This window comes from Microtus pennsylvanicus, chromosome 13 (assembly GCF_037038515.1).
Source record: "Microtus pennsylvanicus isolate mMicPen1 chromosome 13, mMicPen1.hap1, whole genome shotgun sequence".
In the NCBI taxonomy this organism is placed as follows: Eukaryota; Metazoa; Chordata; class Mammalia; order Rodentia; family Cricetidae; genus Microtus; species Microtus pennsylvanicus.
Window position 1 is genome coordinate 59,866,300 of NC_134591.1, and position 24,699 is coordinate 59,890,998.

At 48.3% G+C, this 24,699-nt stretch overlaps 1 protein-coding gene across 5 annotated transcripts in view; it reads left to right on the top strand.

Annotated features, from left to right (window-relative positions):
* The window catches only part of Csmd2 (CUB and Sushi multiple domains 2), a 547,650-nt gene that overhangs the window by 56,326 nt on the left and 466,625 nt on the right, over window positions 1-24,699 (top strand). For all 5 annotated transcript variants that reach the window (XM_075945152.1, XM_075945154.1, XM_075945155.1 and 2 more), the window contains exon 2: window positions 8,291-8,507. In XM_075945152.1, the coding sequence (XP_075801267.1) occupies window positions 8,291-8,507 (217 nt within the window). The remainder of the gene's footprint in view (window positions 1-8,290; window positions 8,508-24,699) is intronic.

The following is a 24,699-nucleotide window of genomic DNA, read 5'->3' on the forward strand; positions in this document are numbered from 1 at the left end:
TTGCATACTAGAGAGACAATCTGAATGCAATCTCCAGGAGGCTCTTGATGAAGACAGCCGCACATACACATGTCATTATATCACCATTGGTGGAAGCAACGGTGTTCAGAATGAGTGATGAGCGGGCAACAGGCTACTTGAGGACGCCTTGAGAATTGTGAGCAGGCTTCTGGAGGAGGTAATGAAGCTTTAAGTGTCTGCAGTTAGAGGCATGGTTGTGTGCAGAGCTGGGTGGGCGATTAGCGCTCATTCATTCATTCAGCCCCTCTGAGCATCAGTTAAGAGCCAGGTGCAGGCTTGGGGGCCAGACAAACCGCAGAGAATAAATAGGGCCCTGCTGTCATGGGGGGGGGCGCGGCACTTTTGGAGGCTGGATGGCCATGCAGGTTGTCACAATACACAAGTGCTGGTTTTAGAAGAGCGAGGCCTGGACTTTATCCACGGTGACCCCTGAAGGTGTGGCACTCGCTTGAACTCCTGAGAGAAGTGAGCATGTCAGTCAGACCTGCTACTGAACCAAGATGTTTGTGGGAGGGGCCAGAGAGCCAGAACGTGCCAGGGTCATGAGGAAGGCACGTGATGGGCTGTGGGTGCATCGCTGATGCATGGCAACATGTTACGGGATGGTGGTCAAGAGAGAGGAGACAGGCAGTGGGTGCTTTAAGGCTTTGGGGCCAGGGAAGGACTTGGTCTTCTTTTTCTGATGACTGGGGTGAACAGCTAACAAACAGATGCCTCTGGTTGAGCGACTTTATCATTGTAAATAAAGGAGAATGAGAGAGATAAGTGCGGCTGCTCATAAAAGCTGAATGTTGTAATCTGTGTGCGGAATCTAAGCAAAACCAAAGGCACGCAACCAGGTGGAAAACAATACTGCCAACAAACAGGATGGAAGAGTAAGAGTTTGGTTCTGTGGGGTGAATGCAAACTGACGAGAAAGAGCAAGGCCGGATGCAGGAATCGAGAGAAAAGTTTAGAGCACTTCTGTGTCCAATGTAATAAGATTAAAAGGCACATGGGATGCAGAAAGGATTTACATATAATATACATGCGATATAAATATGTAAATCATTCGAAAAATGATTGCGAAAAATGAGCCAAGGATTTCATCAGATCGGTCACTCCCAAGAGGAAGAATTAAAATGATTAAGAAAAGGTGAAGTGTTATATAATGGTGTGTGCCTACAATACCAATTAAGGCAGGAGAATTTTGAGTTTCGAGCCAGCCTGGGCTACATAGGAAGACCCAGTCTCCCTAAAATAATAATAAAACAAGTAATGGAAGAGGAGGAGGAAAGGGAGAGAGGGAGGAGAAAGGAGGACAAAGAAAAGGAAAGAAGGATTGGAGAGATGGCAGTGGATACAAACACTTGGAATATAAGAATGAAGACTTAAATTCAAATCCATTGCACTCATGTAAAAAGCCAGGCATGCTTATAGATGAGTCCCCAACCCCAGCACCATGGAAGGTAGAGATTAGAGACGCCCTCGGCCTTGCTGGCCACATCCTGCCTCACATGAAGGAGGTCGAGAGTGGCAAACAATGCCGAGGTCCTCCTCTGGCCTCCACACATTGTTCGTGGGCGTGTGCAGTTATGTACAGACGCCATAGAAATAACACAACGTGCCCACACATGTGCACGTGTACACATTCCCAGGAAAAAGTTAGATATAATTCTGAGTCAATCAAATTGGCGAAACCTTCTCCGGAAGACAATTCACAATGTTGGCTAAGGTGCCTGGAGCCAGGCATTTGTAGACTCAGCTGTGAGAAGATTAACCGGCACACACGTTCTGGAAGGTATTTTGGCAATCTAGACTCAAAGCCGCAGGGATGTTCATTCTCTTTGACACAGTAACCTGCATGTTTGAAGGTTTGTCATCGAGAAATCATCTAAAAACAAAACTTCCCATCCACTTCTCTGGGGTTATTCTTGAGTCTTGACTTTGCGGAGTAACCATATTAACCAGAGCCCCGGGATCAGGAAGACCATTGTGGTTACTGGAAGAGAGAAGATGCAAGGGGCCCTCATGGGTTTTCCATCCCCACCCCCAGACACTAAAGGGCACCTGGCCATGTGAGCCCCGGCTTCCTGTTCATCCGTGTCTCTGGCTGCAGCAGGTGCACCGGGTTTTAACTTTCTCCACTTACTGACATTCCTTTGATTTCAGAGAAGCTTCCAAATGAACCCCACTTCCATCCCTTTCTAACCATATACAACAGTGCCCAGTCAGCCTGGGTTTACAGTGTCCCAGCAAACAGCAAAGCTGGGTACAATGGCTGCAGAAATGTATGTTCATTCTGGGCCTCTGGCCAGGGAAACCCATTTTCTACTGCACCGATTGGCATCCTGTCACCAGACCTTGCTCTGGTCCAGGTTGTATTTATAAACAGGATTAAAGAAAGAAAAGATCCAGAAGTGATTTAGATGGTTGTGCTTGGGTAAATTCTAGACTAACCACACATTGGGACATTGGGCATCCTTTTAAGATATGGTTTATAGCCGGGTGGTGGTGGCACGTGCCTTTAATCCCAGCACGTGGGAGGTGAAGGCAGGTGGATCTCTGTGAGTTCGAGGCCAGCCTGGTCTACAGAGCTAGGTCCAGGACAGGCTCCAAAGCTACAGAGAAACCCTGTCTCGAAAAACAAAAATGCAGTTTATGCGCTGTTTCAGTATCTTGGGGGAAAAATTTCATGTTGTGTTTACTGAAATGTTATAAAAGCAAACCAAGAAATGACCTGAATGGCCGTACACAGAGGAATGACTGAACACATTGAGATACATCCATGCCAGGCAACATTATACATTTATTTAAAAAATAAGTTAGAGCTGTAGCTACTGACCCGAAAGGTGTCCCCAACGGATTGTTAAGCTGGAAAGCAAATTGCAGAGAAATGAGCTAACCCACAATCTCATTTAAAAAACAAAATCATAGAATTTCTCCCAAAATGGGTCCATATGCTTGCATGAGAGGGGAGGAGGTGCCGGTGGGGGTTGGTGGGCCACCATCTTGGTTGCTGACCTGGAAAGCTGGTCAGTGCTTAAGAGAGGGAATACAGTATGTCCTCCTAGCTCAGCCTGTACCATCTGAGAGTCCTAAAGGAGCAAGGCTGTAAATAAACTTATTTATGCCTGAGTATCTATGTGTATTATAAGTAGACACTGCCTTTTGTACTCTAAGTGGAAGAATAATTCACTACAGAGCCCTCCAAAGGATATGTATGATCTTTTCTAAACAATTTTGAGTGTGCATGGAAGAATCTAGAAAATGAATACATTAATAGCCATTGCCTCTGAAAAGGAATGTGAGATTAAAATCATGTCATCCTTTTAAACCTGGCCTGTATTTTTCAAGTGCGCTACAAAGAGCAAAGTGTCTGTTATGACTTCACCTACGGCGGCCTCGCACCCTCCCCGCCGGTCAACCCTGCCTCTGCCTGGAACAGCCTCACCTCTGCTCACCTTGCTCACCCCTTCCTGCTCACCTTCGCTGTAATTGATGGCATCTTCTCCGCAATTGCTGACTGAATTCCGGGCACCGGGGACGTGCCAGGGCCAGTCCTGAGCTCTCACGCTACAGGAGCCTACTTCCAGAGGGACCATTCAGATGACAGAGTGATCTCATCCAAGACTCTCCTCATTGCCTCTCGGTGACACCCTCCACTTTCTGTCACTTTCTCTAAGAACTCCCTTCCTCTTCCTCAGTTGTCTCTGTCTCCTGACTGTCACTTTCACCCTTCCTGTCCCATCACATGGGTTATACGGGCAGTGTTCTCAGGGGCCATGTTCTGAGCCCCTCTGCTTCCCTTTATAGTAGTAAAGATCATTGCTAGATTCCATGGCAGAGTCTCCAAGCTTGGGCAGCTTTGAGCTGGGGCAGCCATCCCTGTAGTGAGGACAGTGGCAATGCTGGTACCAGTGGACCTGAACAAAGTCTGATCTTAAGTTGAAACCTCTGAGGGGTCGACACTTCAGAAGCCCTGTATGTACGCCCGAAGGTGTACCGTTAAAGCACTGCTTCCATGGGCGGATGGAGGCTCTGTCTAATCCATGATCTAGGCCCCATGGCTGATCATAGGAGTGGTTAGAGGAGCGAGCTAATCAATGACTCGGTGCAGTGACATCACAGGCTTTCACGGCTCCGAGACGAAGCAGTCTTGGTGCCTTTGACAGAAAGGGGGTGCCCAGGGAGGGGCACTTGGGCCCCTTGGGGGGCTGTAAAATGGAAGCTTTACTTCTTCATTCTTGCAGTTGGGTGCCTTCATTTGTGAACTTGTTTATACCCTGTCCAGGATCACATACAGTGTTCGTTCTGTTGGCTGTGGTTATTAATCAGTACTCATTCTTTTATACTGAAGGGATAACTTTTCAATCCAATGACTGTATGCCTTTTGAGCTTGTCTGTTTTACACAACATCTGCTCTCTCTCCTCTGGCTCTCACACACACTCACATATGTGCTCACACACACCCATTTACACACACACTCACACATACACACACGATACACACCGACACATATTCACACACTCCCGTGTGCACATACATATATAGTCACACACATACACTCACTTTTATATAAGACTGTTAATTTCTTCTAAGAAATTAGAAAACCATATAACATGTTTTTTTTTTGTTTTAATATGTTGTTAGTTAGCCTTTGGCTTTGATATATCATCTGAGATTGGGAGATAATTCTTTCCTGAAATAGTTAATTATCTTGTTCTCCAAAAATACTTTTTTTTTGTTTTCATTGATCAAGAAATGTCTCTTTATCTCAGTTTTTGTATTAGCTGTATCTGTTTACTCCTGCCCCAGACAGTTTCCTCATGTCATTCATGATATGATTTGGTAGTCTTTACTCTGAGAATACTAATTTTTCTGTCCTTTAAAAGACAATACACTGTCCAAGTAACCTATTTTTCCAGTTAAATTTAGGTATCACTTCCCCAGGGTTAAATCATGCCTTTGGGCTTTTGATGAGCATTGTATCCGGCGGATAAATTAACTTTTCAATAACTCTTTGAGAGGTTAATATCATAAATTAACCTTTCAGTGGTTAGGCTTTTCCACTCAAGACTACATCATTTCTCTCCAATTATTCTGATTATTTATTTATTTTCATTTTAATTTTTTTTTTTGGCTTTTCGAGACAGGGTTTTTCTGTAGCTTTGGAGCCTGTCCTGGAACTAGCTCTTGTAGACCAGGCTGGCCTCAAACTCACAGAGATCCGCCTGCCTCTGCCTCCCGAGTGCTGGGATTAAAGGCATGCGCCACCACCGCCCTGCTTATTCTAAATTTTTAAGAATCTGTGCTTACACTTTTTTCTCCCTCCCTGCCTCCCTCCCTCTCTCCCTCCGTCCCTGTCTCCCTTCACTTTTTTCCCTTCCTTCCTCTATCAATCCCTTACTTTGACCTTCTCTCCCTCTCTCTCTGCTTCTCTCTGCCCCTCTCTCACTCTCTCCCTATGTTTTATGACTGTGAGGGTAGAACCCAGGGCTTCACTCCTCCGGGGTGAGCTCAGTAAGCATACGCTACACCCAGGAATCTGCCTCCACGTTTCTCACTAGGTTCCTTTCTGTGTATACTACACACTCTGCAGTTGCCATGAAAGGAAGTTTAGCCCCTTGCTTTCATCTGTGACTGACATGTACAAACCTTATTGATTTTTGCATAGTTTGCATTGGGCTACTTTGCTGAAATTTCTCTTCGTTCTAATAGCTTTGTAATCGATTCTTCTGGGTTTCCCAGGCATATGAGCCTACCGTCTGCCCATTATCTCTTTGCATCCTCTCTTCTCATCTCTTTCTCTGGAGTTGCACACTGAGCTCTTCCAGTCAGGCACGTGGTCCAAGGGAGGATGCTGACATCTCTGTCGCGTTTTTTGATCCCTGTCAGATGCTTCATCTAAAGTACAGTGTCAGCCGCTGCTGAATGAAAAGGCAGGGTTCTGCCTTGTTCTGAATGCTTATTTTAATCAGAGTTACATGTCTAATTTTATTAAATGCCTCGTTAGCATTTATTCACAAGCTCTTAACTCCCCCCTTAATGGAATACTTTGTATTAAGAGATTTCTTAATATTAAGGTCATTTTAGAGATTAAGTTTCCTTTGTCAGTTAATCCCTAAAGTGGCTTTAAAAAAATTAGTGTTGAGTCAACTTATCAGCACAATCATAAAGGAAGTGTCTTGCCTATGTGATGTCCCAATACTGAGTAGGTGTGCCTCATTCTTTTTTTTTTTCCCTGAGACAAGGTTTCTGTAATTTTGGAGCCTGTCCTGGAATTAGCTCTTGTAGACCAGGCTGGCCTAGAACTCACAGAGATCCGCCTGCCTCTGCCTCTCGAGTGCTGGGATTAAAGGCATGTGCCACCACTGCCTGACTGGCCCTGTTCTTTAACTCCCCTCTGCTCTAATTCTGCCTCTGTAAGTGAAGATATTAATAGTGTCTAATGCGTGTGGCTGTTGTGAACGTTAGGTCACTAAAGACAGAGCCCTTAAACTGTCTAGACAAAGCCTGCCTGGATATGACGGCCCTACTACTAGCTGACTGAGAGCTGACTGTGTGCCTGCCTGCTACTGAGACTGTAGGATTTAGAAATTTCAACCCACACCGTTCCTGCTCTTCTGCTTATCGCCTCCCACATTCGTGTGGAAGCGTGGAAGTGTGCTGTTGCGCCATGCTTACTGCCTCCCACATTCACGTGGAAGCGTGGAAGTGTGCTCTTGCGCCAAGTGCGGCAGACAAAGGTGAAGGCGGCTTGGACTCTGCACACTGGCAAGCCTGGGGCTGTGGACACAGGGCTGAGGAAGGTGGGGCTTCGGCCCGGAAGGTGGGGCTTCGGCCCGGAAGCTGGAGCATAGGAAGGAAGAGCTTTCAAAGCGCGCCAAACACTCCCTTTGGATATTAGTTTTCTTTCCTTGTTGAAAAGCAGTGAGGAGCCCCTGGATGTTGGAGCCAGTGGTGATGGGGGATGACCTGGTCCTAGTTGAGAAGAGATTGGTAAGGACCAGAGTACATGAATGAGTAGTTGGGAGTCTAAGGAAGAGCTTGGTGTAGGGGGGTGGACCGAGACGCTGGCCATGGGCTGTGAAGAGAGGAAGGTGTCACTTCCGGTCTCATTTAGACGTCGTGACGGGGATACCATCCCATCCCCTAAGTGAGTGAACAGCAGCCGAAGGAAGAGGGGGTATGTATCAAAGCAGTCTCAGGCCTGGGGACCCAGGAGTGGCAGCTGGCTTGCACTGTGCAGTGTCCGTCATCAGGGCATGAATGGAATGTCCTCTGGGCTAGACAGAGACAAGAGGCTCCAGCATGGAGCCCGGAAAGGAAGTAGAGCATTCAGAGGAGAGGGTACAGTGGTACAGGAGGAACCCACATCCTCCCCAGCATCAGCTCCAATGGTACTGGAGAACCAAGGAGAAATGTCACCTTGCCAACCCCTCCTACCTGCCCACTTATTGTCCATTGGAAGCTCTGCTGGAGCCAGATCTGTGGCTGGGAAGCGGAGTGAAGCCTGAGATTCGGCAGTAGTGTGAGTGGCTCAGAGAGACCTGTTAGCAGGAAGCTAGGTTGCCTGTCTTCAGCCCATCTGGTCTGGGACCTCACTGTACCTGCTCTCAGGTAGACATGTAGGACAGTAAGGCAGACCTGATGGGCATGGCCAAGCATGAGGTGACTTATTGTGGTTCCAATTACCTGTGGGAGGGAGGAGAGAGACCCGGTGCAGGAGGAATGGCATGGAGCTGTGTTTATGAAAGATGAGTCTGAAGCACATTTGAAATTGGAAGCGCTCCCAGTGGAGAAGGGACAACAGGGTGTGCGCGAGAAATGTTCTTACCGGGCTAGAAAGTAAGTAACTCCAACAGTCCCATTTGGGTGGAGGAGGAAGGGGGTAGCAGGGGGCAGACACCTGTGTTTTCTAGGGAAGGCAGGAGTGAGGCCAGGGGACAGGGAAGCTTCAGGTAACAGAGGAGGTTGGAGACAGTTCCCCGGACTTGGGTGCAAGGTCTAGGCTGCAACCTGGTTGTGGTTGTGCCAGTCTTTAAACTGTAGCATTAGTTTTCCTCTTATTGAGCTGTTCTGAGGCTTCAGTATCACTGAACACAATGCACCACCCCTCCCCAACAGGCTGCTACCCATCTTCCTTCCCTGGCTGTCAAGTCCTGGGCAGCCCACAGGAAGCACTCGGAAAAGTGACTGACGGTTCTCTTTGATAGTACTTCCACCTCTTGGAAACTTCTTGGAGTTCTTCTGGCCACACTGAACTGCTTCCTTTTTCTCTTCCAGGCCAGAACTGCACATTCCAACTGCAGGGTCCCAATGGGACAGTGGAGAGCCCAGGGTTCCCTTATGGCTACCCCAATTATGCCAACTGCACATGGACCATCACCGCGGAGGACCAGCACCGGATCCAGCTCGTGTTCCAGTCCTTTGCCCTGGAAGAGGACTTTGATGTCCTGTCAGTGTTTGATGGCCCACCCCAGGCAGAGAACCTCCGTACAAGGTACATTCTCTCCACTCCCTGTTGCAGGCGGCTGGGCCCCAAGCCAAGCTTGGAGAAGAGAGGACCTCTGCTTTACTGTTTAAGTTTCTATTAGTATATAGCAATTACAAATAATACTGTATAGAATGTATTTTGAGTATAGCCACTCTTTTGTCCCTCCCCTACTCCCACTGACCCTTTCACATCTTCCAATTAGTTCCCTTTCTCCTTTCATATCTTTCATGTTCTGATTTTATGTGTGAACCAAAGACATAGATTAGGGTTACTTACCAGGGCATGGGTAAGGCCTTATTTACAGGGGCATAGACAGCTTACCAATGCCCATACCACTGCAGAAAATGTATCTTTCTCACCTCCAGCAATCATCAACTACCTAAAAAAAATCCCCAGGAAGGGGTGGGGCTGTGCACCTCCCCTCCCTGGAAGTCTCCCACAGGGCATTGACTTCCTTTTTTGTGGGGTCCTCCCTTTGCTTGCTGTTGTTTTCATTATAAGGTTTTGCTGTTGTAGCCCAGTATCTCGGATTTGTAATTCTCCTGCCTCGGTCTCTCGAGTGTGGGGTTTATTGGTAGGCACCACTGTACCTAGCTTCTCAGTTTCATTTAAGACACTCAATTCCTTTCTCTTTGAAGAATCCAATAGACGAGGCCATGTCAGGCACCTGGAAAAACTGGGTAGAAAACAGAAGGGGTGATAGAGAAATTCCAGTCTTTTTACTGAAATTGATTTTGCCAGCACAAATATATCTGTGTCTGTCTGTCTGTCTGTCTGTCTGTCTGTCTGTCTGTCTGTCTGTCTTTCTGTCTGTCTGTCATGTCCTCCCCACACTGAGGAATGCTGATATTTTTGCTGGCTCCAAGTCCTGTGAGGCTGAAGGCTGTAAGCCATGGATGCTGCTCTGCCATGCATCATGGGTCTGGGGCCATGGAGACTTGATAAAATCACCCTTGCATTTGGTGCCTTGTTTGTGGGACTAGAGCTGAGACTTTGGGATGGCCCTCATCCTTTTTAACGCTATCTTGCCTTGGTGGAAGCTAACACCACGAAGAGGCTGAGATGGCTGACAGTTGTGCCACGGAGTTGCCTCCTAAGACAAGGAGGAGGAGGAGGAGGAAGAGGAGGAGACACGGCAGAGGGAATTGCCCTCTGCAGGAACGGCAGACCTCTGGGCAGAAAGCTCCGGAACAAGCTTATGTTCCGTCGTTGGCCTGGAGACCTGCCACTCTCCATCACAAACCTTGGTCCTGCCTTCTCACCTAGGCTTCCAAACTTCTCAGGTTGCTGAGGGGTTAATGGTTTAACCAGCCAAGTTTGGATGTGTGTGTTGGGGGAAGGTCTGGGGTGAGCATGCCTATCTCAGGCTTACCCTCCAAGCTGGCTTGAGGATATTTCTAGAATATGTCACACCCCATGTGCAGGGCAGGCCCCTGGCCAGTGAGTCTGGGAAGCCTGCAGCAGAGGTGATTTCTTCCTGGCGTGACGGGGCTGATCCATCTTCCCCGTGACATGGCACAGGGCGTGGCATACAGACAATATTGGATGAAACCTCGTGAAAGGGATTAAAGTCCCCTTTCATTCATTCAGCAAATATTCTGTGACTCCCAGTTTTGTGCTAGTGCTGCCTTGAGGGCTGGGGAACATAGCAGTCAGCAGAGCAGAGCCCCTGTCGCCATGGAGTTCACATCTGATGGAGAGCCTGGCGTGGGTTATCTCCTCAGTGGATGCTGTGCAGGCAAAGAAGCATGATCGTAGCTGAAGAGGCTGTGGTGGGGAGGGGAGCAGGGCACTGAAAGGGAAGTGACAGCCGTATCTTGTGAGCATCTTGGGAAAGTGTCCAGACCACAGGCACAGGTGGTGTTGAGGCCTTTGGGAGGGCGTTCCTTCTAAGCACAGCCCACCCTGCTCTGGCTACCAGCCTCTGGTTGTCCTTTGGTAGATTTCCCCTGTGTGGTGTCCGTTATGTTCCTTTCAGTTCATTTCGGAAGAAGCCAGAGTCTTTCAGCATCAGCTAAGAGGAAGAGTTGGGAGGATCCCACTTCCTCTGAGCTCCCCTTGGCAGCATGGGAGCTCACACCAGGAGAAGTGACCCCAGATAACAGGTGTGCCACCCTGGGAGGGGTGGGGTGGTGCTTCTTACAGGTGGGGACTCTCAGGTCTGTCTGAATCCCTTTCATATCATGGCTTTCTGGTTTTCTTATCCACGAGTCAGTTGTCTTCACGTGTGTCGAAGAAATCAGTCATTGACACCGAGGGGCCTAGGACTGGGTGCCCCTGCCTTCATGGCTAGTAGGCCTGCCTCTCCTTCTTCATGGGCGCCCATGTCCTTTCCATCCCCTCTGCCTTGGCAGGCATTTTCCTGTTTTATTGGTCTTTTAAAACCTCCAGTGCTGGGGCTATCAATTTTATTCTTTCCCCATTATCTAACATATCGATTTCTGCTTTCATCCTCAGCCATTCCTTTCTTCCACTTACCTGAGGCTGGAGTTGCTCTTTGAGGGTTTCATGAATTGAATTAGTCCCATTATTTCTTGTTTGATAATAAAAGCATTAAGAGGCATTTTTTCCCCTAAGTGCAACTTTGACCATATCCTGTAAATTTTGATGGGTAGCTGTTACTTCTGAAAGAGTTTCTAATTGCAGTTTTGTTCTTTCCCTGACTCCAGAGGCTTTGCCTCAAATTTTCATGCATTATTTGTTTATTCTCTTAAAACTGATGATCTAGTTTTATTGCATTATGATTGGGTTATGCCTTTCAATGTTAGGGGATTGTTGATCACCCCCTTCCTTTTAAGATCATATTTTATAAATGTTCTACAAGTATCGGAAAACTCAAATATTCCATACTGATGAATGAAAATTTACGTTATCAATCTTGTAGGGTTTTCCTAATTTTCTATTTATTGTTTAATTGATATTCATCAAGATAACCAATGGGCTGGTCTCAGACTTGCATTGTTTGTCTGTTATCCTTGCTGCTGTCTATAAGCTTCAGCTTTACGTGTTTGGCTGCAGCATCTTCAACATACGCATATTTTTATTTTCGCATTTTGATGTGAATGTGTGGCATGTGTGTGTGTGTGGTGCACACATGTGTGTGTGGGTACTCCTGCATGCAGAAAGGTCAGAGGAGTCCATCAGGCATCTCACTCTGCTGTTCTTCAGCGGCAGAGTTCCGTCCACTCACCTTCTGGGGTATGAATGATGGACTCAGCTCTGATGCTCAGCGCTTTCCAGTTGCGGTCACCCCTTCTTTCCCTGTCTTCAAGAACAAGGTTTCTTTACTTTACCCATGCTTTTCACTCTGTGCGTGGTTAAAGTGTCTTCCTTGAAGCATATTTTAAGTGGCATCTCTCTGTCAACATCCTGCTAACCTTTCCCTTAATGGAGTCTGGCTGGCTGGGCGGGTGTCATCTGGAGGAAGTCCCTAAGTGCTGTAGAGCAAGGGGATCGAGGTCTCTTCTCCGTCTCCAGAGTTGATGCATATCTTTCACACCCCGGGGTCACTTCGACGAGGACTGAGATCAGGTGGAGTGGAGTCCCATTGTTGCCTTGATGCTCCATCTAGACTGAACAGCGAACGGGTTTTTGCTCTTTTGATGCCATTGTGAATTGAATCGATTTTTCCGATTTGAGTTTTGCTAATCCGGAGAAATGCAGTTGACTTTGCTGTATTGATCGGTGCTCCATAACCTTACCGAATTCTCTCCTGCTTCATCCTGTCCATTTTTGTGGACATCTCTGAGTGAGAGCAATTTCACTACCGCCTTTGGAGTTGGGATGGTCCTCTTTCTCTTTTGCTGGAATTACTGGCCAGAAGCCCCAGCACAACACTGTGGTGAGAGTGGCAGCCTTGTCTTTGGGTGACAGGGGGTCCCACCATGAAGCATGTTAGCTATAGATACATTGCAGATACCCTTCAGCCACAAGTTTTTAAGAGGAGGACTTTGGCATAATCTGGAGATTATATGAGAAATTGATGGGACGGGGTCTGCTCGGGAGACTGCCAGACCAGGTAGAAGTGTGGCAGCCTGGACCAGAACAGTGGAGAGAGGAGATGGGATGGATTTTTATGTTATGAGAAATAGTTATCCCAAGGGTCACTAGTGGCTTTCTGGGGACTTGGAGGGGATGAAGGAGCGTAAGTAGAGGATGTCTCGTTCAGAGACAGAAAACAGGACACATGAGCCTGTAGTAAATTCCAGTCCACAGGAAAATGTGCATTGTGTACATGCATGTTACATATGTATGCACATCATATATCACGGATATGTATATGACGTGTATGCATGCAATGTACAATGAGCATGCATTTGATGTGTGCAATATAGGACACAGACATTTAATAGGTATGTGTGATGTGACGTGTGATGTGTGGGTACAGGACAATGTGTCCTACCATCTGGCCAGGACGTGGTTGGCGAGCTTGTTTGTGCGCTGATATTTTTCTTCACTCATCGAGTAGAACAGGTGAGTCATCTCTGGCAGAGTTCTCCTGGGAGACACTCACAGAAACATAGGCCTAGGTTTTATACTCTGTGCGTGCATGTGTGTGTGTGTGTGTGTGTGTGTGTGTGTGTATGAGAGAGAGAGAGCATGAATGTATATGTGTGTGTGTGTGTGAGAGAGAGAGAGAGAGAGAGAGAACATGAATGTATATATGTGTGTGTGTGTCTGTGTGTGAGAGCGAGAACATGAATGTGTATGTGTGTGTGTGAGAGAGAGCATGAATGTATATATGTGTGTGTGTGTGTGTAAACACATATACACACATATTTACATGCGCATTTTACAGTGCTAGGGACCGAACCCAGGGCCTCACACCTGCAAAGTAAGCACTCTAGCCCACCCCAAGTCTTATTTCCAGCCCCCAATCTCTGTTTTTATTAATGGTGTGAGACCATTCAAGTCTGACTGCTCTGAGCCCTAGCTGTAAAATGGAGGTGACTGTCTCACCTCCTGGAGTCGTCACATGCGAACCCTCCCGTGTAGCTCCCGACGCGCTCCAGACCTGCTTTTTGCATCCTTGCTGCCCTTCAGAGCTGAGGCCTCAGGACTCGGCCGTCTCTGAAAGGCTTTGGGTCTGTCCTGTCACTTCACCTGTGCCTTCCCGTCAGACTTCTCCATCAGGAAATTGCAGGCACTGTAGAAAGATGCTGGAAAAAGCGCTGTGCTCAAGGGAGTTGATCATTGTGCATCTATCAAGGCGGTGTGTGATGTGTTACGCAATGCGGCCAGTTTACACATGCAACATATATGCAGATCATGTAGCATGCACGGGAATGCCATGTGTACATATGTAAAGGAGCATTAGCTGTCTGAAGTGTGTCACATTTGGCTAACGTGTATGTGTGTGAAACCTGTGTGCAAGGTATGGTGCGTGTGCCACATATGCGTGTCATGTATCAGTATGTTCTAGATCCCATACTGGTCCTCTTTCCTTTCCATGCCAATGGTGGAGTGGAACCACCAAGAGGCCTGCATCAGGTTTCCCTCCACCTGCATCACTTGCAGCTCTGTTTACTGCCTGCACCATTGTAGGCAGGCACTATGGAGTGACCACTCTCCCTGCATTCCTAATACACCCCTCTCTGCTCCATATCCCTCCAACCCCTGATCAATAGTCAGCTTCCAACCCTTCTAACCCACTCATCTTCCTGCAGTTGCTCACTCCTGGAGTGGGTTCTGAGCTGCGCTTTAACCACGCCCCATTGGAATCTAAGCGCCTTGAGGCAGTCAAGCCTCTCACCAGATTCGTGTCAGGACCATGCAGGGACCTGTACTGTCACCCTGCAAGCGGACAGCACGTAAGAGCTCCAGGTCCTTCTTTGTGAGGGCCTGATAGACTGCTTCCGCTCTGCCCTCAGTGTCCCCCTCTATCTGATTGGCAGTGGGAATTAAATAAAACCACTTATGTATATTGGCTTGAATTTTGCTAGATATGGGTAAAAGCAACATTTACAGAATAACCTAGAAAATGCAAGTGTAAATTTCCAAGTTGTCAGAAAGAGCAGTGATTCTTGACTGGAGGAAATCTAGATGTTAGCAGGCCCTCTGACAATCCCTGGAAATTCGTGTGTGTGTGAAGGTGGCAGTTCCCGGGATTGAACCTAGGGCCTCAGGCTTGTGAGGCAAGCACTCTAGCGCTGTGCTACAATCCTGGCCCTCCTAGACGTTCTTGATTGCATGTCTGCAAGATGCCAGGAGCAGCTGGCAGGGTGAGGCCAAGGATGCTGCTGCAAACCCCATGATACGCAGGATGCCTGTGCCCAGCAGAGAACTCTGGCTGCCAATGCAGTAGCTCTGCAGCTCAGCCTCCCTGGGGACGCTCGAGTGTTCCAGGACCTCAGCTTCAGACTTGTCTTGCGTTCTGTCTTCTTTATCTGTCCGTGACCTTGGGCGAACAAACCAACTCCTGTGAGCCTCAGTTGCCTCCTCCGTGAAATGGAGCTTTCTCAATGAGACCACCTTGGCAGCCGCACCTGGCGCCGCTGACAGAGAGGTGCCAGTAGGCACCAGGCGCCGTGTGCGCGCAGCTTATGCTCTCTGAAGACACCATTCATTTCCCCGCGCCTGCCTCTCTCCAGCGGGAGCTCAGAGCATCTCCTTGCAAGATCTCACATTTCATCCAGTGCTATTCACCAGCAGCCACATCCCGGGGTGCCAGAAGGCAGCGTCTGGCTGCTCGAAATCACATTTACAATAGAAGCTGATCAGATTCTTCTCATAATGGATCCGGGTGGGAGAATGGGGTAGGGAACGGTCCTGAAGGCTGGGGGGAGCCTGTAGGAGTTGGGAAATTAGTAAGAAAAGAACAAAGTGCCTCCCAGATAATGCAGTGTCAGCCCTGCCTGGATGAATTACTGAAACAATCCCCACGTCTCTGCTTTTGTACAATTAGATGGCCTTTCAGAGCTGGCAACCATCCCATTGATCTGCAGTTTAACGTGGAATGAAGTTTGCTAATGGAGAACAAGCTAGCATCGTCTATGGCGGCTCCGCTAATAAACCGCGTCTCTGCGAGGCGGAGGGTTTACAGGGCGCTGGTGATGATGGCCCCAGTTAAGCACAGCTAAGCATCCCTTAATTTAGACATTCGGGCTCCCGTTATGGGAAGCGCTACGACTCGCTCGCTCTGTTACTGGCAACAGACACTCTGTCACCAGCCTAAGGTGGAATGGAGTCGCAGCCATTGGGAGCTGGTTCCCGAGCTCACCCAACTGGCATTAGACACCTGTTTGGAAGCTGTAACGATCCACAAATTTGCCAGATTTACGGTCTCCTTATGAATATGAATTGCAGCAGACGCTCTCCCCTCCCCCCATCCTAGGGCCTTCCCAATGGATTCCATAGAGCGCTTCGCACTTCGACAGGGCCATCCTTGGCTAGTTCTCTCCCTGGAGTCCTTCGGGAATGTGTTTCTCGTGGACAGGAGGTGGCTGAGAGGCCCCTTGGGGGTGAGGAAGAAATATTCTGGTAGGAGGGAGAGGGAGAGAGGACACTGGAAAAGGACAAGAAGTTACCTGACGCAGCAAACCCACTGTGTGCCTGTCACCGTGCGGGATGCATTTGCTGATCCGTTCACTGTCAGGGTTTGATGTTTATTGGATGCCTACCAGGAGTGCCAGGTGTTGGGGACATAACAGTTAACAAGACAGTGTCTTCCTTCAAGGAACTTGTAGAATCTTGAGGGAGCCAGGTGACTAATTGGGCAGACAGTCAACAACACTGAGAGCTGAGCTAGGAAGCGTCCTGGTCTGAGGGTGGGGGACATCCGTGGATGCTGGTTTGGGGCCTGAGATGCTCTCCTTCCAACTAACCCCCTGCTTGGCTACCTTTCGTCTTCCACATCTCCACTCAGTTGTCATGTCCTCAGCCAGGGAGTCTGGAGTCTCTGCTTACCTTGTCGCTGCAACAGAAGGCCGGACACAGTCAACCTAAAAGGTTGCACTGTTTGTCTTGGCTCAGGGCTTTGGAGGTATTAGTCTATTATAGCGGGAAGAGTGTGGCGGAGTGGAGCAAGCTACATCGTAGTGGCTAGGAAGCAGCAGAAGGGGAGCACAGGAAGAGGCTAGGGCATATAGGGTATATGATAGAGGATGTATGCCCAATGAGCTACTTTCTAGGACCCACCTCCTAAAAATGCCAACATACTATGACTCTATCAGTTGATTCATGTGTTTATCAGGCCCAGCTGCTCCATGTCCAACCACTTCCCCAAAGTCCATTAGCTTGTGGCCACACCCTAAGGAAATGAGACTAGGGTGAACATTTGACTTGTCAAGATGGGGGGGGGAACCTTACAGCCAGACCCTGTAGGTGAATTTTTCCATCCCACCAGCCAGTTCCCAAATAACCACACAGAGATTTCTTATTAATTACGAAAGCTTAGCTGATAGCTTAGGCTCATTCCAAACTCCATCTTATAATTTCAATTAACCCATAATTTTATTGATCTATGTTCAATCACATGGCTTTTACCTCGATCCCATGGATCCCTTGTTCCATGTCTATTTGTCTTCTCTATCCTTCTTCCCAACGTTTTCTCTGCCCTGAAAATCCTGCCTAACTATAGACCTTTTCAGCTTATTAAGCCAATCACAGTGACATATTGTCATACAGTATAAAGGAATATTCCACAACAAGAGTCTGAGTATATGGGACAGTTATATATGGGAAGACGTTTTGCAGTTACACCATAACAGATTCTTGCTGGTGTACACTTCCTCCTGACCTGGGGGGATACCCACTCACGTGACCGTGTATCCATCTCTCCAGGATATGTGTGTGGTGTTGGTCCACCGCACAGTACTGTAAGCTCTGTGGTTCCAGATCCCTTTCTTTCCCCTCTACTGTAGCTCCAGGGTCTACCCCAGAGCCTGACATATAACAGGTGCTCGACAGATATCTACCGGGCAAATGAACGAACAAATGCTCTCTGGAGGAAGGGATTCTAGTAGGGTGTAGAGGGAGACGTGGCAAAGGTAAGCCATGATGATAGTTTCAGGCAAAAGCAAGAGAGGCAAGATGCGAATGACTGACAGTGGGCTGCTTCATTGTGGCTGGAGTGTTGTGAGGTAGAGAGGGGACCAGATCACCGGGGGCCTTGGCATGCATTATGGGGAGCTTGGCATTGCATTATGTCCTCAGAGAATCAGGGGTACACGGGAAGGTTTTCAACTGGTGTTATTCATGCCACCTGTTAGTCAACAATACACAGAGGCAAGGTTCAGTTTCTCAGGACTGCACTGCCAAGAGGCCAGGGAATAAGTGGACTGTGGGTCTTCAGAGCCTCAAACCAGCCATTTCCACCAGAGATCTTGATCATTCCATTGGATCCATGACACGCATTTCATTTCTTTAAAGAAAAGAAACTCCACCTCACTTCTTTTGAAGCAATTCCCTTCAAATAGTAAGAGCAATTAGTACCCATCACTACAGAATAGTCAAATAGTGTAGAGAGAAAACATGGCCTCAGTGCCTCCGTCCTCAGCCCTTGTCCCTGCCGGTTCTCTGGAGGTAACCATTGCTAACAGTTTGGTGGGTATCCAATTTCTTCTTAAATAAAGATTCATTAACTGCCCAAGAGGCTTATTGGGACATCCATCAGCCCTTTAAAAATTGTTCTGATGAATTAAGTGTAAACTAATTAGAAACATGGATTCAATTACCCTCGAAACACACAAGGGTTTAATAATTAATAGCAAAAGGGCTTGAGGCCAAAGACATTATGGATTTTCTCAAGCCCCCAACATTGCAAAGTAAATATGTTTGATTTACCCTAAACGCTCAAATTTGTATCCCGGGGAAATGTGTTTCTGGGAGCGGTGTATTTCCTCAGGAGAGTTACCTATGACGAATGAAGAGTCGTTGTGGGAGTCAAGAAGCCACACTCTGTGGGTCTGACTGGCTAGAGCTTTGGGAGGCAGGACAGGGTTGGTAGCTAGGGGCCTCTGTAGTCTACTTCCTTGGTAATCCTAACCAAGAAAAGTTTGGAGAGAAATGGATGTCTGCTGAGGTCCCCTATTGAGATGCCACCCCACGTTGTAGGCCCAGAGCACCTAGAGAGTAAGGCCGGGTCTAGAGGACAATTGCTGGGGGATGATTTCTGTGTATGGCCTTGGACTTGTGGTTGCCCGTTTAGATGGGCGAGAAGAGAGTCAGCTATGGGACTGGAGTAAGTATTTCTCTCTAGTGCCAGGGACGTGGTTAGCTCTCTCTCTATTAATCTTCCCAGAAGTGAGAATTACCACCTCCATTTTCATCTCTGAACCTGTGCAGCTGTGGCACCCATCTTCCAACTCTCAGAATTGCCAATTTCACACAGGTTGACTGACAGGAATTTGAGGGAGGAGTCCCCCAGGGTTGAAGTTCTGGCAATCAATTGCAGTGATCCAGGGATATGATGTGCTCTTGTAGGTCTGGGCAGATATGGTGGAGGGGCCAGGTGGTTGCAGGTGCTGTACAGAGACAGGTGGGTGGCAGAATTGGGGTCCTGGGAAGCTTTTCCATCTGCAGCAAGGCCACACAGTTATTGTGACAAAGGCTCACCCTGCTCATTGCGCAGCTGTACTATTTAATAGCCATCAGAATTTAAGACGATGTGGAACTCTAGACCTAGGTTAAAGAGGTGGTACTGTCTCCACCCATCCTCACCACTGACCCCATCCATAGTGCCGCCGTGGTCACAGACTCAGCATCACTCGAGAGTGAAGTTGGCTCTGCCGTGGTCACAGACTCAGCATCACTCGAGAGTGAAGTTGATTCTGCCGTGGTCACGGACTCAGCATCACTCGAGAGTGAAGTTGGCTCTGCCGTGGTCACGGACTCAGCATCACTCGAGAGTGAAGTTGTCTAGTGCATATTCACCTGCTTCTCTCTTGCCAGTTTCACTCTTGCTAGGATAGTACAGCGGTCCTTTCTTTACCCTCAATTCTACCTGGACATTTAAGGGCAACAAAAGTTGCTACTTATACTATCCTAATAACTCAGGGGTGCTATTTTCAAGATCTAGACAGGTTAGAGCCTGTGTTTCATTCTAGTTTTCTCTGTCTTGATCAGCAGAGATGGTACCTTCTGACACACCTGAGGCTTGAGTTCTTATTCTTTTAGAATTTAAGTAAATAGAAAAGGACACCAAATCCTATTTGCGTAAGCAACGAATGAAGCTGTTACACACTTAGATGATTTGGCCTGTAATGTGTAAGGATGAGCTGTGGTAAGAACCATTAGGAGACCTGGGTTCCATCCCCTCCTGGCCAATGCTTTTCTGGAGACGGTGGTGGTGGTGGTGGTGGTGATGGTGGTACTGATGCTGGTGTTGCTGGTAGTGGCGGTGGTGTTTTGGCATTTTGAGATAGGATCTCAGACAACCAAACCTGGCCTTGGACCTTTAGCTTCTGATCCTCCTGCATCTACCTCCTATGTGCAGGGAATATAATCACGTGTCATCACATTTGTGGGTTTCTTCACCTGGTGCTATGAATTGAGCGCAGGGCGTCATCGGTGCCAGGCAAGCACTCTGCCAACTGAGCCACATCCTCGACTTACTTCAGTCTTGTCCCCTCACAAAGCTAGCTACATTCTCCTGACGTACAAAATGAAGACTCAGATCTAGGGGAACCCCACAGTTTGGTCCAGCCCCCAATATCCTATGACTGAGTGATGCCCAAGGTGTGTGTAGAAGGGCCGGAGAGCACCATTGACTTTCTGGGGTGATTTCTGTTCTGGACAGGTGGTGCATTAGCTCTCCGCAAGGCCGCCGTTTGTCTTGGGCGTCAAGGTTTGTTTTCTCCTGGCACATTAAACAGCATGGTACAGAAAGCTGCCTGCTCACCACCATCCATCTTGCCTCCCCTCTGACGTGTCGATTTGTTGGTGGGAGGCAGTTGCCTGCTCAGCTAGGTGGAGCCACGTGATTTCGTGGCCAGAAGGCAGAAGTCATGTGTTCTCTGTCCAGGCTTGGCCCAGAAAGGCATTCGTTCCTACCGTGTTCTTCTGTCTCCTTCCCTGAGTCAGGAGCTGGAAGAACCTGGGTCCCTAAATGACTCCATGAGGCAGAGCCAACCCCATCCCATCGACTGCTTCTGGCCAGTGACTGGCTTTTACATAAGGGAGAAATACCCTTGTCCAGGCTCACCTTGCACCGCAGCTGGTGCTTCCGTAGCTGCTTAAGCTCTGAGATGCATTTATAAGTTTATTTTAGAGCTCACAGGCAGGCAAGGTCTCAGGACACCTCGGGCCAGAAGCTTCGCTGGCAGGCTGACCTTGGGCCTTGTTTGCCCTGAAAAGATGATAGTATAAGCTGGCCTCATATTTAGACTAAACCATATACCCTTAAACAGTAAGGTGTGACTTCAAGCAATTCTTTTTTGTGCCCCTGATCCACTGTCCGTCCATCTGTCTTTCTGTCCTTCCCTCCCTCCCTTCCTCCCTCCCTCCCTTCCTTCCTTTCTCCCTCCCTCCGTCCCTCCCTCTCTTCCTCCTTTCCTCCCTCCCTCCTTCCCTCCCTCCCTTTCTGTTTCTTTTGTAGTGCTGGGTATTAAACCCAGGACCTTATCCATACAAGTCAAATACCCCATCACCAAACTACATCCCCAGTCATATATTTTTGCTGTTTATTTAGAGATAGGGTCTCCTGAAATTACCCAGGCTGACTCTTAACTCACTCTGTAGCCCAGGCGAGTCTAATTCTCTGGCTTTAATCTCATGAATAATTTGGATTACAGTTGTGTGACACAGGCCTGTCCGTGGCCCTGACTTCTGGTGGCTGTTTTGTGACATCAAGGTACAGTTCTTGCAGTTCCTACCCCCATGCCATCCCTGCAGCAGGCAGGGCACAGGCTATGGGGGAGAAGAAGGGAGGTTTAGGCTTAGAAAAGTGCCATGGGCGAACAGCCTCCTGCTAACAGCTTGACTTTGAGAAGGCTTTTTTCCTCTGGGCCTCAGTTTCCACGCCCTCATGATCAGGTTCTGTCCTGGTTGTTGTTGTTTATTTTATTGTTGTTTTTAACTATCAACATGATACAGCCTACAGTCATCTCAACTGAGGAATTGCCTAGATCAAACTGCATTGTGGGCACGACTGTTGGCGACTGTGTTGATTGTCCATCGACTTAGGAGGGTCCAGCCCACTGTGGGCGGCACCATCCCCAGGCTGGTGAGCCTGAACTGTCTAAGAAAGTTAGCAGAGTATAAGCTGCCCTGAGAGCCAATGACTAGCGTCGTCTATGGTTCTTGCTCTGCTTCATTGGCTGTGTACTGAATTCCTTGGTTGGAGGTACTGCTGTGTGAAATAGCAGACAGGCTGGCCTTGAATTTCTGCCTTAGGTTCCTGCCTTGCCTGCCCATTAATGAAGATCTGCAACCAGGAATTGTGAGTCTGATAAACCCTTTGTTCCCTATTATTGCTTTTGGTCAGAGAATTTTTTTTTTATCGTGACAACAGACTGAATGAATCTAGGCCAGGCTTCTATAGCACTGACCTCGTAGATAGGTTGTGAAGACCCAGCTCTCAGAAAGAATTAATATTCCTAGAACATTCTGAACACGCAGTACCATGAAGGAAATGATCCCCCATTATATTACTGTCCTGTCCAAAGGTCAGTCTCTTCTAGGCATCCCTTTAGCTTCACCCACCTCTATGCCATGCCTCACCTTGGTGACGCTGATGTCTCTTCTTGTCTGAATGAGCCCAAGGCCTTCTTTTGGGTCTCCTTGCTGTCACCCTTGTCTCTTCATTCTGCCCTTACGGCCAAAGATAGAGGACTCTTTTGTTTGTTTGCATATTTTCTTATTAAAAATTAAGCTTCTGCAGCTGGGGAGATGGCTTAGATGGTGAAGGCACTCAGTGCTAAGCCCGATGACCCAACTTTCTTCCCCAGGACCTACATGGTGGGAGGAGAGAACCATGTCCTGAAAGTTGTCCTCTGTCCTGATGTGCACTGTGGCATGCACGCACCTCCCCCATTCCCAGAGCTAAATAAATAAAGCCAATAAAATTTAAGAAGTAAACTTTTATTTAAAGGATGTGGTAGGGGTAATGTTTGTTAAATTTCCCACTGAAAGTTACTCCATCTCCTCCACTGTGTGCTGAAGTTACTCCACGCCCTACCCCCAACTGTGTGCTCCAGTTACCCCACCCCCATCCCCACACTGTGTCCTCCAGTTACCCCACCCCCATCCCCACACTATGTGCTCCAGTTACCCCACCCCCATCCCCACACTGTGTGCTCCAGTTACCCCACCCCCATCCCCACACTATGTGCTCCAGTTACCCCACCCCCATCCCCACACTGTGTGCTCCAGTTACCCCACCCCACACTGTGTGTTCCAGTTACCCCACCCCCATCCCCACACTGTGTGCTCCAGTTACCCCACCCCCATCCCCACACTATGTGCTCCAGTTACCCCACCCCCATCCCCACACTGTGTGCTCCAGTTACCCTATCCCATCCCCCACACTGTGTCCTCCAGTTACCCTACCCCACACTGTGTGCCACGGTTGCCACACCCCCTACTGTGTGCCATAGTTACTCCACCCCCACCCCTCCACTGTGTTCTCTAGTTACTCCACCCCCGCCCCCCCCAACTGTGAGCTCCAGTTACTCCACCCCCACCCCCCCAACTGTGTGCTCCAGTTACTCCACCCCCACTCCGCACTGTGGAAGGAAGTGCTGTCTGCTATAGATAGCTCACACCTAAGAGATGCCTGGCTGCTTCCTATTGCTGAGAGTAAAGTCTTCTCACATCATGTGGGATTCTCCTGCCTTGGGGTTTTATCTATTCTCCCCCACATATTCATTTTTGTGTGTTTGTGCCAGTGCACTTGTGTGTATGGGTGCAGAATTCGTTGTAATTCTGCAGGGGCCATCCATACTGTTTTTGAGACAGGTCTCTCACTATGGCCCGCGGCTTACTGGGTAAGAGAGGCAGTGCCTTTCTCTGTCTGGTGAGTGCCATCACTCCTGTGTTTCTACATGTCTGCTGGGCTTGGACCTTTGATTCTCGTGTTTGGGACACTAACCAGGGATGTTGCTGACTGAGCCGTCTCCTCAGTCCCCATTTGTGCATCTGTTCAGTCATTCATTCATATCGTTGTGGACCACGGATATTTATTGTATTTTTTTGGATTGTGAGCCTGCTCACACGTGTTTCCTTGGGAGCTGTTTTGTGGGCTCCTGCGTCTTTGATGCTCCCCGCCATTATTATCTATGTCACTGCTGCTGTCACCCTGTCATGGCGCTCCACATTTGTCACGTGCATTTCCTACCCCAGCTCTCGAACCAGCCATTTCTCCCAGGAACTTCAGTTTCTTTTGTTGACAAATGCGCTAGAAATGAGGATCTGGGTTCGGGGTGTGTGTGTGATCGTTGGACTGTCGCTGTTTTGAGGTTCTCTCTGCTGAAAAGGCAGGGGGACTGACTATCTGCGTACAGTATCCCATATATAGAAAATATGTCACTATCCCCACGTGTAGACGCCAGTATTTCTATGAAGCACAGCACACAGTCAGACTGAAGTCTTCAATCCAATCACATGTGAATCATGACACGTCTCCCTTAGTCCACAACCTACCCTAACAGCAAGAGAAGTGGCTCCACCCACGGCGTCTGCGCACTTGTCCGGCAGGAGTGATAATTGAGAACTGTTAGCCCACACTCTCATGGGTGATGGTGGCTTTATAGCCTAGAGTTCAGACCTGCATGCAGCTCCTGCAGCCTTTTCTCTTACAGCCATCGAAGCTTCCCAAAGTCACCTAGCAGTGCTCCCTTCTCCTTAGTGACATTGTCCGATACATCTGGAGTGCACATCTGTTCCTTGCCATCGCCTTTACTCCAACGTGTCATCCTAGGACCTCCTCCATGATTTTTTTTTTTAAATTATGAGCACAGGGATTTGTTCTTGGTGCTGTGAAGTTCCATCAGTTTTGACAAATGCATGCTTCCGGGTATCTACCATGAAAGCACATACAGAAGAGTTTTATCCCTGAATTATATACAGGGACAGTGGATTCCTTTCCCCCTTGGGAGAGAAAGAGAGTGTGTGTGTGTGTGTGTGTGCTCGTGCACACATGCACACGCATGCATGTGCCAGAGGACATCCTCTGGTATTGTTCTCCAGGCACCATTAACCTTTCCTTGAAGCCAGAGTCTCTTAGAGACTATGCTGGCTGGCCAGGGATCCTCCTGTCTCT